Source organism: Mus caroli, chromosome 5 (genome assembly GCF_900094665.2).
Source record: "Mus caroli chromosome 5, CAROLI_EIJ_v1.1, whole genome shotgun sequence".
Lineage (NCBI taxonomy): Eukaryota > Metazoa > Chordata > Mammalia > Rodentia > Muridae > Mus > Mus caroli.
In genome coordinates, this window is record NC_034574.1 from 134794846 (window position 1) to 134810155 (window position 15310).

At 46.6% G+C, this 15310-nt stretch overlaps 1 protein-coding gene across 1 annotated transcript in view; it reads left to right on the plus strand.

The window, feature by feature from the left end:
* Sdk1 (sidekick cell adhesion molecule 1) overlaps positions 1-15310 on the plus strand; it is a 713594-nt gene that overhangs the window by 578023 nt on the left and 120261 nt on the right. The window contains exons 23-26 of the mRNA XM_029477307.1: positions 1668-1777; positions 4745-4895; positions 5883-6120; positions 14793-14908. Of these exons, the coding sequence (XP_029333167.1) occupies positions 1668-1777; positions 4745-4895; positions 5883-6120; positions 14793-14908 (615 nt within the window). The remainder of the gene's footprint in view (positions 1-1667; positions 1778-4744; positions 4896-5882; positions 6121-14792; positions 14909-15310) is intronic.

Below are 15310 nucleotides of genomic sequence, written 5' to 3' on the forward strand. Positions count from 1 at the left end.
GACCACCCACATCTCAGGCTGCCTCTGCTTGTCTCCAGGAAGCAGGCTGCTAGCATTCTTGCTTGCTAGTCCTCCGCGTCCGCGTCCTTCATCCTTTGCATCAACTCTGCATCTTACGAAGGTCGCTGCCCCACATACAGCACCCCCACCCCCAGTGGCTTGCCCACCTGCCAACTCAGTCTACTCTGGGAACTTGATGAACACAAGGCCTGACTGGTCATTTAAGTTACTTACAGAGTATTAAATGCCAGGACAGGGCTGATTCTGGCTGAAGTGACTGTCAGCCCACCCTCTGTTTGTGCCCCCATGATCCCCAGGATCACACAGACCACTCAAGGAGCCACAGACTGGAGGACACAGTGGTGTCCCCTGTGGGTTCTGTGTGGGACAGTCCAGGGTGGCATCAACAGGGTAGGTGAAGATGTGGCTGACTTGCCCAGGCGGGTCATGAGAAGTGTGAGTGTCCAACTGCTAACTGAGCAAGCCATGGGACATGTTCTCAAAAGGAGAGGAGAATGTTAGGGGAGTCCTAGGGACAACCCAATGGGGCCTCACAGGCCAACTTGGAAAGGATAAGTGTCTGTAGACACTCCTCAGACTAGCTCTGCCGTGAGGTGCTCGTGTGTGTGTGTGTGTGTGTGTGTGTGTGTGTAGAGAGAGAGAGAGGAGAGAGAGTGAGAGAGAGAGAGACTTGTTTTGTTTTGAGACAGTCATTGGTCTCATTGAATCAACTGACTCACCAGAGAGATCCAAGAATCTGTCTATCTCCATCTGCTAAGCTCCAGAATTGCACATGTGTGCCACAATGCCTGGCTTAAAAATATATTGTGTGCATGTGAATGTATATGTTTATGTGTATGTGTGTCTGTATGGATAAATGAGTGCAGTACCTGTAGCAGCCAGAAAAGGGCGACAGGTTTCCTGGAGCTGGAGTTCCAGGGTTATAAGCTGCCTGACTGTGGATGTTGGGCACTGATCTCAGGTCCGCTGCAAGGCACTGCATGCTCTTAACCTCTCAGCTATGTCTCTAGGATCATGTATGATTCTGGGGATCAGTCTCAAGTCTCATGCTTGTGTGGCAGGTGCTATACTGGTTGGGCCATCTGGCCAGCTCCCAGGGTACTTTGTGGAGAAGGAACAAGGCCTGCATGCTCTGATATTAAGCAGAGACTCGGCCTTTTTCGTATAATGGTACAAGGCCATTGGAGCAAGTATGCTATATGCTTGGGGAGGAAAAGGCCAGGTGGTCCCCTGGAGCCAGCAAGTGATATAAATGGCTCTGAACCCCAGTGAGGAGGACATCTGTGCCAGGACTTCATCAGTGTGTACCATGGGATCCTGGCAGAGTCTTCCTCTGAGCCTCTCTTACTTATCAGATGAGAGGACAAAGCACTGTGGATGCTCCTCTTTCCATCATCCAAATCTAAGCCGCAGAACCAGCCCTCCTGAGGCCAACTTTTGACTGAATTTTGAAATAAAACCCTCCTAGATGTTGTGTGTGCTGAGAATAACAGGAGCCCGTGTCTCCATGGCAGAAGAGGTGTGTGTCAGGAATCAGTAACTCCCAGCAGAGGCTCAGTCCATCATACCAGGTAGATGCATACAGGACACCAGGCAGCCTTGGTCCCGGTGGTGAGCCCAGTCCATCTCAGGATCTCTCTCCACAGGTTGGTGCCATCGGGGACGAGGAGGAGTGGGTTACCCTCTATGAGGAGGAGAATGAGCCCGATGCCCAGATGTTGGAGATACCAAACCTCACACCCTACACACACTACAGGTGAGAACCATGGGTGGGAAGCAAGTGCAGATGAATGTGTTTGTAGTAAGAGAAACCAGATGGCATATGGAAATTAGGATTCTCAAGTAGAGAGCCGGGAGATGGTTCAGCTGGTGAGCGCTTGATCTGCAAGCATGAGGATCTGAGTCTGGATTCCCAGGAACCTGCCTGGTGGCCCTAGCACGTGGCTATAATCCCAGCACTGGGCTTGTTAGCCGGTCAATCTAGTTAAAGTGTCTAGGTCCAGGTTTAGTGAGAGACCCTGTCTTAAAAATAAAGTGGAGAATGATGGAGAAAGACACCCCAACCTCTGGATTCCATATGTGCACCCATGTTGGGACATCAGAACACACAAACATGCACACACACACAACACACATGCACATGCACACTCACATAAACACAATACATGCGCACACACACAAACACAATGCACACATATATACCACACACACAAACACAACACACACACATATACCACACACACACAAAACACATGTGCACACACAATCACACAAACACAATATGCACAATACACTACACATACATAAAGTCATAGGAAATTCCATATATAGCAATAACAGTACGTACACAAAGGCCTTAAGCAAGATGCACAGTTTGAGTTTTGCTCCAATTCATGGTTAGTGTCTAGGCTGACCGCGTGTTTCCATCAAAGCATACCATGGAAAAGACTCACTATTGCAATCGTGAAATAACCAGGAACCGCAGGCCGCAGACTCCTAACAAAGCAGATGTCCCAGGCACTCCGTTCTGCTTCCCCCTTCCGTGACCCAGGAGTTATTCTTCCCACTAATCAAGTGCTTAACATGGCATTTAACCTTTCGCTCCTGGATCCTGCTGCTTACCCTGACAGTAAGTCCCCGGCCTTCACCAAGGGGAGTGTGATCATGAGCTGTTAGCAATGCTATCAGTTCCCGTAACATCAGCGCGAGAGATGAAATTTCCAGTTAGCACCAGATGTTGAGTTTGATAATGTCATTGTTCTGCCAGGATGGATACATTCTGTGTAATCGGGGAAACGAGGGAGTAAGGACAAGCAATTCAAAGACTGAAAGGTGAAATTACATCTTCACAAAAAGCATTTATTCAGTACAATACCAAAGTTAGACATTTTTTAAAAGACTAATGAGTTGTTTTTCATTGTGTTTATCTGGATACTCTTCCCAAGCTTATAGCAGATAAGTCAAGATACAATATAATCAATCCTCAAAAGGAAAACATGTCATTTCAGTGAGCCACTAGGATCAGGACTTGGCATGGGAAGTCACATGCAGCTGTATAATTAACCCAACGATCAGAAACCTTGGGAAGGAAGCAATGTCCCTGTCTTAAAGTCATTAATTTAGAAGATCTCTGAAACAACCATTATGTGTCCTTGCTTAGGATTTTTGCTATATTTAAATTCAGTTCAAATAATTATTGAGGAAGAAGGCATGGCCAGGTATGGTGCAAATCTGTTATACCAGCTACTGGGGAGGCTAAGGCAAGAGGATTATAATTTTAAGACCTTCCTGGGCTACAGAGTGAGTTCAAAGTCAGACCAAGCAGTATATCAAGGCTCTGTCTCAGAAGTTTAAAAAGGGCTGAAAGCATGGCTCAACAATAGAGCCCCTGCCTAGAATCCCCCAGTGAGGGGCTGGGGGCGTGGCTCAGTGGTAGAGCCCCTGCCTAGAATCCCCCAGTGAGGGGCTGGGGGCGTGGCTCAGTGGTAGAGCCCCTGCCTAGAATCCCCCAGGGAGGGGCTGGGGGCGTGGCTCAGTGGTAGAGCCCTTGCCTAGAATCCCCCAGTGAGGGGCTGGGGGGGTGGCTCAGTGGTAGAGCCCCTGCCTAGAATCCCCCAGTGAGGGGCTGGGGGCGTGGCTCAGTGGTAGAGCACCTGCCTAGAATCCCCCAGGGAGGGGCTGGGGGCGTGGCTCAGTGGTAGAGCCCTTGCCTAGAATCCCCCAGTGAGGGGCTGGGGGTGTGGCTCAGTGGTAGAGCCCCTGCCTAGAATCCCCCAGGGAGGGGCTGGGGGCGTGGCTTAGTGTTAGAGCCCCTGCCTAGAATCTACCAGTGAGGGTGTTTGCTTAGCATACTCAAGGCCCTTGCTTTCTAAGGAAGTAGAGATCAGTCTGATTAATTGAAGGCCTCAGGTGCACTTTTCACTGTGCTACATGCTAGGATAGATACGGACTACATCAATGCCCTTGGCCATTCAAAACACTGGACTTCAAAACAGTGTCTGGTGGCAACATTGTAAGGTTTGGTTATATTGAAGGACCTCAATTCTCTTTGCTTACCCTGAACTTGAGTCAGCCAACAGCACTTAAACTTAACTTCTACCCATTGTCTCTGCCAAATCGGCTTCACCTGGGAACTAAATCAGCCTGAGTCACATGAGACCATATTCTGAAAGCTTTTAAGGAAAGGCACATCTTGTTTTTCTGTTGCTGTCATAAAATTCCCAGAGAATAGGAGCTTAAGGAAGGAAGGGTTTGTTCTGACTCTCAGGTCAAGGATGTGGGCCATGGTAGCCAGAAGCTAATCCAGCAGGAGAGGGAGGCAGCTGCTCACATAGCATCCACCAGCAGGGGACAGAGAGCTATGATGGCCTGCTGCTTGCTCTCCTTCTCCCTGGTACACAGTCCAAAATTTCAACTAGGGAATGGTGCTACCCCCAGTGAGCAGGTGTTCCCACCTCAATGAATCTATTCAAGATAATCCCTGCAGGCATGCCCAGAGGCCTGTCTTCCAGATGACTCTAGATTCTGTCAAATTGACAGTTAACACTACCCATCAAGGAAGACATAGATGGGATCTATAGTCTTCACCATCACAATTAGGTGTCCTTGAGTGAAGGCCATCGTGGCTCTGAAAGGCACACATGCAAGGAGCACCCAAGGAGGCCCTGATCTTTTCTGTTGCCTTTTGCTTTGGAATAATAGCAGTTGGTGCTTTTACCTCCAGGTTTCGAATGAGGCAAGTGAACATCGTGGGTCCCAGCCCCTTCAGCCAGTCATCCAGGGTCATCCAGACCCTACAGGCCCCACCTGATGTGGCTCCAACCAGCCTCACTGTCCGAACAGCCAGTGAGACCAGCCTGAGGCTACGCTGGGTGGTAAGTTAGGGGCTATGGTGGAAGCCACTAGTCAAGGTTTGCTGGGGAATCAGAGCTTAGCTGTACCACATTCAGATGGTTTTCCTCATCAAGGCTAATCCCATTATTAGACCACAAAGTATTACATTGCACGATTAGTGTAAGATCTAAAAGCAGCCCTGGATTTCTTATTAATTGGTAGCATGCTTGTTCTCTTCTTGGAGCTCTGAGTGCTCTTTGCGGGAGAGAACACAGAGAGTGCTAAGTGCAGGATCTGTAAGTCTTAAGCTTGGTCAACACAGAACCAATACTCAATATTTGTAAGAGAGCCAGTCCAGTGTTTAATCAGAACGTTTCTCCCTCAAAATTAAACCAAACTGCATTAAAGGAAATTATTTCTGGCAAAAGTCACTAAAAGAATTTTGTTGAATTGACAGGAGAAAAGTTTCAGGAAAGGTAAATCAGAAAGTTGTAGGGATGTGGCTGGGAAGATGTGGCTCAGTATGAAAAGCCCCTATTGCCCAAGCACAAAGACCTGCGTTCAGATTCCCCAGCACATGTATAAAGGCAGTGAGGAGTGAGGACAGAAGAATCCCTAGAGCTTGCTGAACAGCTAATCCTATCACATCTGTACTACAATGGCCATTGTGGTATACAAAGATGCATGAGGAGCGCCCAGGGAGGCCTTCATCTCTTCTGTTGCCTTTTGCTTTGGAGTTGGTGAGCTCCAGATTTAGTGAGAGACCCTGTCTCAAAAAGTACAATGAAGCACAGTAGATAAAGACATCCAACATCAACCTTTGGTCCTCACAAACACATGGATGTGAACATGTAGACGTGTATGCAACCCAGTGTGTACACATGCACATACACTACAAAGTTCTAAGAAAATTCACCTAAGAAACATGCTCTCTATGAAGTTAGACCCATAGGATGGGTTTATTCTTGATGACCTTCAAAGCTGGCAGTTATGGTATCCACTCATGCCAGCCTGTCTTTCATTACCAGCCTCTGCCTGATTCCCAGTACAATGGGAACCCTGAGTCTGTGGGCTACAGGGTGAAGTATTGGCGATCTGACCAACCATCGTCTGCTCTGGCCCAAGTCGTCAGTGACCGTCTGGAGAGGGAGCTGACCATCGAGGAACTGGAGGAGTGGACAGAGTATGAGTTGCGGATGCAGGCCTTCAACGCCATTGGGGCTGGGCCCTGGAGTGAGCTGGTGCGGGGCCGTACGCGGGAGTCAGGTGAGAGGGAGGTAATGCAGGTATGGAGACAAGGTCCCCTCTGTGTCTCTGTAGAAATGGTGTTTGGTGGCCTTGGATTTCCATGTCCCTGGGTAACAGAGTCTCCCCATGTCTCTCACCTGTGTCTGAGCACCAAAGCATTCCAGGCTTTGATGTTAAGCAAAGCTTTGTATCAGCTCTCGTAGTGTTTTGTTTTTGTTTTTGCTTTCCAGTTGCTGTGATAAAACACACTGGCAAAAATAACTTAAGGGACAAAGATATTATTTGATTTACAGTTTGATAGAAAAAGCATGGCAACAGGAGCATTAGGCAACTGGTTACATTGTATCCGTAGCTGGCCACACTGTATCCACAGTTGGCTACATTGTACCCAAAGTTGGTTCCATTGTATCTGCAGATGGCTACATTGTCTCCACAGTTGGGAAGAAGAGAGCAATGAATGCTGCTGCTCAGCTTGCTTTCTTCTTCATACTCCATCCAGGACCCCAGGAGAGATAATGATGCTACCTCCTAAGTGGCCCTTCCCTCCTCCCTTAGTTAACACACTCAAGATAACTCCTCATAGACATGGTCAGAAACTAACGTACTCTAGATAATCCCTCATAGATGTGCCTACGCACTTGACTCCTAGGTGCTTCCAGAGCCTGTCAAATCAATAACCTATATTAACCATCACCTACTCACAGCTATTCCTTTGGATTTAAACAGGTGCTGGTCTTAATTTTATGATTTTTAAAGTTAATGATAATGTTCATTATCAACGATAAAAAATCAAGAAACAGAAATTTCCTATGAGATGCCTTTAATATACCAGGCATCAGACCCTGTTCTTCATGAATAAATGTATACAGCATGTTCATGGGTCTAGCTGCAGTAAGAAGTGGGCCCCTGAATGGCTCAATACAGTGGCAGTTGGTGTCTCATTCATTTGGATCCGAGATGGGAATCCTGTTTGTTGGTGGCTACCTTCTGCTGTGTCATTCAAAAATCCAGGCTCTGGTATACCATGGAATTGGTCACAGAGCTGGGATTACAGGCACACACCTGCCATGCTCAGTATACACACTCCCCTGGCTGAGCCACATCCCAGACCCAAGTAATACTCTGATTACACAGTATATGTTTGGGAACCCAGCAATGCCTCAGTGGGCATTCCTGCAGAATCACCATCGTAGTACTGGTGTACCTCTATGGAGACCCCAATTTTTAAAGTGGGGATTCCAAGACCAATCAGAGCTGTCTTCCAAATGTAGCTTTTATTATATCAGCAAGAAAAGACACAGACTCACTCGGCTGTGATCATGTGGATGCCTTAAAACCCTTTCATCTTCCTCAGCCAAGTCTGTGTGACAACGAAGGGACCTGGAGACACTTTTAAAGTACAGTTTTAAATCCATCAATAGTCAGACCAGTAAAATGTTTCTTTGAAGAAACAAAACTTTGCATACAAAACTAGAAAGCCATGGATAAAAAGTTTTTTTTTTTTTTAACTTATCAACAGGCACAAAAGAAAAACAGAAGAAAAAAAATCACCCATAGCAATAGGAGCTATGCTGGAGTAGCCACTGTGGATCTTCCCTAGGTGTTTGCTTGTTCATGTGTGTGCATGTCCATGTGTACAGGCACAGGTAAACATGTGTGCATGCACATGATGGAGGCCAGAGGTCAACCCCCTTTGAGACAAGGTCTCTTGTTGACATGGAACCTGTCAATTAGGCTGGACTGACTGGCCATCAAGCACTAAGGATCCTTCTGCCTCAGCTTCCCCAGTATGGGATTACAATTGAGAGTCACCACACCTGGCTTTCTCCCCTGTGCATAGTATGTTTAGCCTGCATATATGTCTTGTATGCCTGGTACATGCTGAGTCCAGAAGAGGGCATCAGAGCCCCTGGAACTGTAGTTATAGGCAGCTTTAAACTGCTTTGTGGGTGCTGAGAACTGAACCTGAATCCTCTGGAAGAGCAGCCAATGCTCTTAACTGCTGAGCCATCTTTCTACCTCCCTGCTTTAAACCAAAGACGAAAACAAACAAAACAAAACAAAACAAAACAAAACAAAACAAAACAAAACAAAACAAGCCACAAGTACTGAGACTCAAACTGAGGCCCTCCTGAGTGTAAGGCAAGCATTTTACTGTCTAAGCCATCCCCTCAGCTACTCTCAATACCCATGCAGGGACAGAGGGGCCAGCCTGGAATCCAAGGATGCTAGGGGAGAACCCAACATCCTCTTTGGAGACAGTGCTCTTCTAGAGGGGAGCAAGAATACCTGCCACCGAGATCCACCTGTGTCTGCCTTGGCAGCGTAGAAAACAGATGAGCCCAGCCTGTGCCTGTGTTGGGTTTGGGTTCTTATATGTGCTGTATATGTGTGATCTGGATGCTCCCAGAAGAGAAATTAATGTACAAGTCTGACTGCAGAACCCCAAAGCACAAAGAACAACAACAAAAAGGTAGATCAATCAGGCCCCATCGAAATTAAAGTGTCAGGGCTTTAAATAGAAATATAGGAAACATATAGGAAATGAAAAGAACCTCAACTGGAGGATACTTCTCCAAGCGCTATGTCTGACAAAGTGTTCAGCTATAAATATCCAACACCTCTTCCTTCACAATGAAAAGGCAAATGATCCTATTAAGAATGGAGCAAATGCCTGAACAGACAGTTCTCCAGAGACAGAGACAAATGGCTAATAGGCACGTGGGGAGGGGCTCAGCACCATTAGCCAGGAAGGAGATGCAAATCCAAGTCATAAGGAGATGCCACGTTATGCCCATAGGAAGGTCAAAATTGAAAACACAGCAGAGCGAATGTTTGCAAGGTGTGGAGGATTCAGAGCTTCATACACTGGGCAGCAGTTGGCATTGTCCAAAATCTGAAACAGACTCACCACCCAACATGGCTAGCACACTCTTGGGCATACCCTTATCTTGTGGTGACAGAGTATGTGAAGGAAGCAACTTATGGGAAGGAAGGTCTGGCTGCAGTTCTCAGTCCTGGCCACAGTTGCTGTGGCAGGGAGGGTGGGCGACAGGAATGTGATGCAGATGCAAAGAGGGTTCAGGGAATGATGAGCACAAGCTCTCAGCTCACTTCCTCCTCTTAGGCAGTCCAAGAATGTAGCCCAGGGAACATGCTACCCACCTTCAGCCTGGCCTCACCTAAGATAGTCCCTCACAGCCATGGACAAAGGCTAATCAAGACATCCTTCACAAGTGTGCCCCAGGGTCTCATGGGTGATTCTAAATCCTGTCAAGCTGACAGTTGATCAGGTAATCAAACAGTCTTCCCTGAGACTTAAAATTAATGTCACCAGGGCCAGCCAGATGGCTCATCGGGCAAAAGCACTTGGGCCCCAAGCCTAACAACCTGAGTTCAATCCCCAGGACTCATAGACTAGAAAGACCCAATTCCTGCAGGTTGCCTTCTGACCTCCACATGCTTGCTACAGCATGCGAAGTCCCACCCACATGCATGTACATAACCCCACCATATCCACGCACACACACATGCACAAGTTAATGTAATAATCTCACAGTCCCAAGTGGAGGCTAAAAACAAAACCAAACATTTTGAACCACATTTAAATGACATGTAATAAATAATAGCTTGAAGTGTGGTCTAACGGTCTGTGACAATCTGTGACATACTATATAATGGTAAATGGGAATTGAAAAGAGGGGTCGCTTAGGGAGCAGTGGTAAACAGCAGGGAAAACTGTCCTGCAGAGAAAAACAGGTGGAGAAGGAAGAAATAAGGAAGCTGGGTCATTTTATTTCTGATAAAAGGGAAGTTTCTAAGAATGTATCAAGACTTAAGATAAATTGAAAAGAAAGTCGAATATACCTTAGGACAGATAATGGGTATAATTATTCTTCTTTACACCTTCAAAAAAAGGGGGTACGCTTTGTCCAAGGGGAATTTGAATCCACTGAATCTAGCAATATGTCATTTCCTGTTCTTAACAGCCTTACCTGGCAGGTTCTCTCCTAGTGGGAAACTTCGAGATTCAAAGCCCAGCACTAAGTCACCAGGCTACCTTGGCTTTTTGGGACACAGCTGGGCTTCCTGTGAGTGAATGCTTACATAACCACATCTCTGAAAATCAACAGTGGTTTGTGGGTCTGTAGTGAGAAGTAGGCACTTAGAGCTGCCAAGATTGACCCCACAGGAAACAGGTAGGGGTCCAAGAGGTGACCAATTGGGTTGCTATAACGATGTTCTCTCTCTCTCTCTCTCTCTCTCTCTCTCTCTCTCTCTCTCCAGACAGAGACAGTTTTCAGAACAGAGCACAAATGTAATATCCATACAATACATTTGGGGTCGCAGTCTTATTTAAATCAAGTCAGAAATTTGGTCTGATAAATAGCATGCTTCCATGCTTGTAACAATAGTACCTTCTTTGTTCTTAGTGATCCAAGGTACTGTTTTATTGCCTTTTAAAAATTAAAATAAGGACCTATATAAATAGTTTTCTAGTCAAGACTATAGTAGCATATGTAGGTCCCCTGAGAGCCCCTGCAGGTAGACCACAGCAAGACATGGCTGCAAGGTGTGTGATACAGACAAGCCCTTTGCCTCTGAGAAGTCAGTCGAGTCATCAATGACTGTTGCACTAACATTTTTTAGGGAAACTTGAACAAATGGCTGCTCACCCCAGTTAGTGCACCAACCATACACCAAAGTGACGATTACCCAAGTCCACCTTAGGGAACCAGTGAGCCTAATGGGCTTCCTTACAGCACCAGTGAAGGGTTACTGAGAGGATCGTGGGTGACCCAAAGTAGCTGTGTTGCCACAAGTTCCCACCCCATCATGGATGATGACTTCAACAGAGTCCCTGTTTCAGTCAGCTTTCAACTTCCAATATAACCTCACATCTCCCATGATGCCTTGCAGTTGAGGAAAGACAGGAGAGAGCAATGGCTGGATCTTAGGTGGGAGTTCCTATGGCTTTCCCTTCCCTTCTTCCAACTTGAAAATATCAATAGCTCCATCACCCAATTGATCTAGCTCCCTGTAACTGTCTATATTATCAATTTGATCTAGAATCACTTAGGAGGCAAGCCACTGGGCATACCTGTGAGGGATTATCTAGATTAAGTTAACTGCAGTGGGAAGACACACCCTAAGTGTGGGCGGCACCATTCCCTAGGCTGGGGTCCTAGACTGAATAAAAAGGAGAAAGTGAGCCGAGTACCAGGATCTCTCGGCTTCCTGACTATAGATGCCATGCTAGGGGCTGCCTCATGCTCCTACCGCCATTGCCTGCCCCACTCTCATGGACTGTGTGCCCTCAAACTGTGAGCCAAAACCAACTCTTCCTCCCTTAAGTTGCTTTTATTGGGAAATTTTATCACATCAAAAGAAACCAACATGCTCCCTCATTGTTAGGATGGAATGATCATGTTATAAGGCAGTGGTCCTTGCCTGTGACATGTGTGCCCTCATACACATCTGTGTCATCTCACTAGATGAATAAGTAAAAGCATGACTTTCAACTGCCATGTCTAGGGAGAAGTTTCATGTTCTAGTCATGCTGACTGCCAATTATTCCCCTTTCAAACATCAGGAGGCTCACTGAGCTCCATCCTCAGAGGTGTATGCATACAGTGTTCTTATTTGGGGCATCACAGACCCATCCTGGTCAGGGATCTAAGGCTGAGTGGTTAGGAGAGGGTATCTAGGATCAGGTATCAGGTATCTAGGAGGGAAGGGTGAGAGGCTGTGTCTGTGGTGCTGGACAGAAAGCTAGCCATTCTCAGGGTGGATGCACAGTGACTTCTACCATGACTTTTCCTCCAGAAAGATTCCTGTGGCTGGAAAAAGGGTTAACTGTGGGTGCCACCCCATACCCAGACCCAATGTCATCCAACAGCTTGCTCTGTTAGGCTATGACTTGAACGGCATCTCCCTTCCTCCCTTCCCACTTCTCTTACAATATACACTGCTGGCTATAAACTCCACCCAGTCAAGCTCAACAATTGTCTAGGGCCTTTATGAGTAATGCTAATTTGTGTGAAAATTTTTATTGGGGAGACAGCTCATTTGGTAAAGTGTTTGCTTTGGCAGCTTAAGGACCCAAGTTCAAACTCCAGAACTGAGATAAAAATGCCAGACATGGCAGTGTGTGCCTGTAAATCCAGTGATAGGGAGATGGGTATGAGAGGTTCCCTGGGCCTCACTGTCCAGTCCACCTAGTTAAACCATCAAGTCCCAGGTAAAAGTTAGAGAACCCACCTCAGATACAAAAGATGGACAGTGTCCTGGGGAGTACTACCCAAAGTTGGTATTGCCAAAGTTGGTCTCCAGCTTATACACACACACACATGTACAAATGGAAACACACTTGTGCACATGTGCACACATAAACAGATGTGAAAATAGAAAAATTGTATAATCTTGTGGCAGTGCCTCCCAAATGGCACCTTGAGTAATGAGCATGTTTCTCATAGCTGTGGAAGCCTGAGTTCGGGAGCAGATGTCCAGGGGTCTGCATCCTACGGGGGTGGAGGGGGTCCTGTCCTGGATCTTCCTTAGCAGATCCACGGCCTCTGCTGCTTTCTTGGCTCATGCTTGCATCTCTGTGATCTTCCTCTAGCACTGTCCTTGCATGCCTATAGTGTCCGCAAAGCTTTCTTGCCTACCCCACACAGCACTGCAGCACTGCAGAGACATATGGTCAAGCCCTGTCATACAGCAGAGATACTATGGCCTTGAAATGTACCCTCCTTCTTCAGCCTGGAAGTCCTGGGACAAGGTGTGTCCTTTAGGACCAAGTCCAGGGGAGCCTTCTGCTCTGTTTAGCTACTCCCTAAAGAATACATCTAATGACCAAATAAGTACTCTCCTGGATCCATCCTTTCCTGTGTGGACAGGCTTTGACATGTTAATGGGTCCATAAACAAAAAATTGGAAATTTATAAGAGTGTCCAACATTTTGACATTGGGATATGCTATTGCCATCTACATGTGTTGGACTATATTCATATTTATTATAGGATACATGTGTCCCACAGACCACAGATTAGACAGAATATAAAATACTTGTCTGTAAAGTTTTGTTGCTGTCTATATTACATTGTATCTGATTCTTGGCACACACATATCAAGACATCTGGTTCCAGCAAAGAAAACTAACTGAGACAAAATTGCCTAAATGTAAGAGAATTGTGTTACATACACACAGGTCAAAAACTGCAAGGACTGCCTCCTAGGCAATTCCATAACAAAACAGTCATTTAAATGAAATAGAATGAGAAAGGGGGAGGGATGTTTGAGGCCAGCCTTGGCTACATAGGGAGTTGCAGGCCAGATTGGTATATATAGCAAGTACCATCTCATGGCCAGATATATATTAAATCTGGGATAATGGCTCCATCAGTAAAGTGCTTGTAAGCAGAAGGACCTGAGTCAGAACCGCAAACCCCATGTTAACAGCTAGATGTTGTAATTCATGCTTGTAATTCCAGAGCTGGGGAGGTAGAGACAGGTGGATGGGGCTCATTGGCCAACTGGCCAGTTAACCTAGCCTAATCTGTGAGCCCCAGGCCATTGACAGACCTTGTTTCAAAACCTAAAGTATCTGAGGAATAGAACTCAGGGTTGACCTCTGGTCTCTGTATGCATGTATGCATATGCACTGAAGTGTACACACATACAGAGACAGACAGACAGACAGACAGACAGACAGAGATGCATACCTACAAACCCACAGACACACATACACATTTACACAAGAGACATACACATGGATTGCATGCATACTTACACACACACACACACACATACACACCACACACACCACAATAAATAGAATGAAATAAAGTTTTCCTTAGCCTTACATTTCCAGACCCAGGGCTGCGACCCAATAGTAGAGTTCTTGCTGAGCATGTGTGAGCCCCCAGGATCTATCCCCAGTACTGAAAACACAGAAGAGACAAACAATCAAGTAGATCCAACTTAGTTCTCTGTTCATCTGCAGAAAGGAGTGGATACCCTGCTTCCACTGATCATGTGAAATTAAACTCAATTAGCAATCTAAGACATACAGGGGTACTAGGCCAGGCTCCCCTGGCCCTCCCCTCATATGCAGCAACATAATCCCTGAGGCCCATCTCTCTGTCCACCACCCCACCCCACCACTGCCCACCTCCTGTGTCCAACCCTCATGGACCTCCATGTTTAGCTAGTGAGCTAGAATCCATCTGAAATTGAGGAATTCCAATTCAAGGTAAAAGCCTGCAGCTCTTTAAGTTATTATCCGAAACAGACGGAGAGCATTTTCTCGCTGGCCAGACTCAGGTAGAATTGAGTTCTAAATACCCAGGAATTATGGAATTTGTTGCTCATATTAAAGAGATTTACATATGTGCTGTGCACCTGCAGGCTCATCTGATCCACCCTGAACACTCAGAATCACTGCTGTTTCAAGGACAGATTGAGTGGTGTGTGTGTGTGTGTGTGTGTGTGTGATACATGCATGTGTTGTGCAGGGGTGCAGGGGTGCATGAGTATGGTGTGTGTATGCACACGCATTTACATGTGTATGATATGTATGTGTGTGTCACACACACTCGCACGTATGAGTGTAAATGGCCCTCTGTTCATAGAAGGCAAGAGGCAGTTGACACTAATACAGGGTCATTGTGTGGCATGTTCTTTTGCAGTTCCTTCAGCAGCTCCTGAAAATGTGTCTGCAGAGGCTGTCAGCTCCACCCAGATCCTACTGACTTGGGCTTCAGTTCCTGAGCAGGACCAGAATGGGCTCATCCTAGGCTACAAGGTACGTGTTTATGGTGACTTTGCTCACCTTTGGGGCTGGTAGTAAAGAGCCACAGATCTGTCACTTGAGGAAAGAAAGGTTCCTAACTTTATTAGCTGTCTTGTCTGGGAAAGACTGGCTAGGAGAAGTGTTTTCTGGCCATCAGTCAGGAGGCAAATACAAGCAGGACCCTGACCAGCAAGCCAGGTCCCGGCTGAGGCACCCTGGGCCCTTGGACCACGATGGATGCAGCTTCTGCCTCCGGCTTTGTGAAATAGCATGACCGTGGTGGTCACTTCTCGGAGTTGCTGTGAGAAATTGGGGGCTGTATGAGAAGTGGCCCCTGCTACTTCAGAATGCTGATTTGTAGTAGGCCTAGGCAGGACTGACTTCTGCTGGAGTTGGACCTTCCTAGCTTCTCTG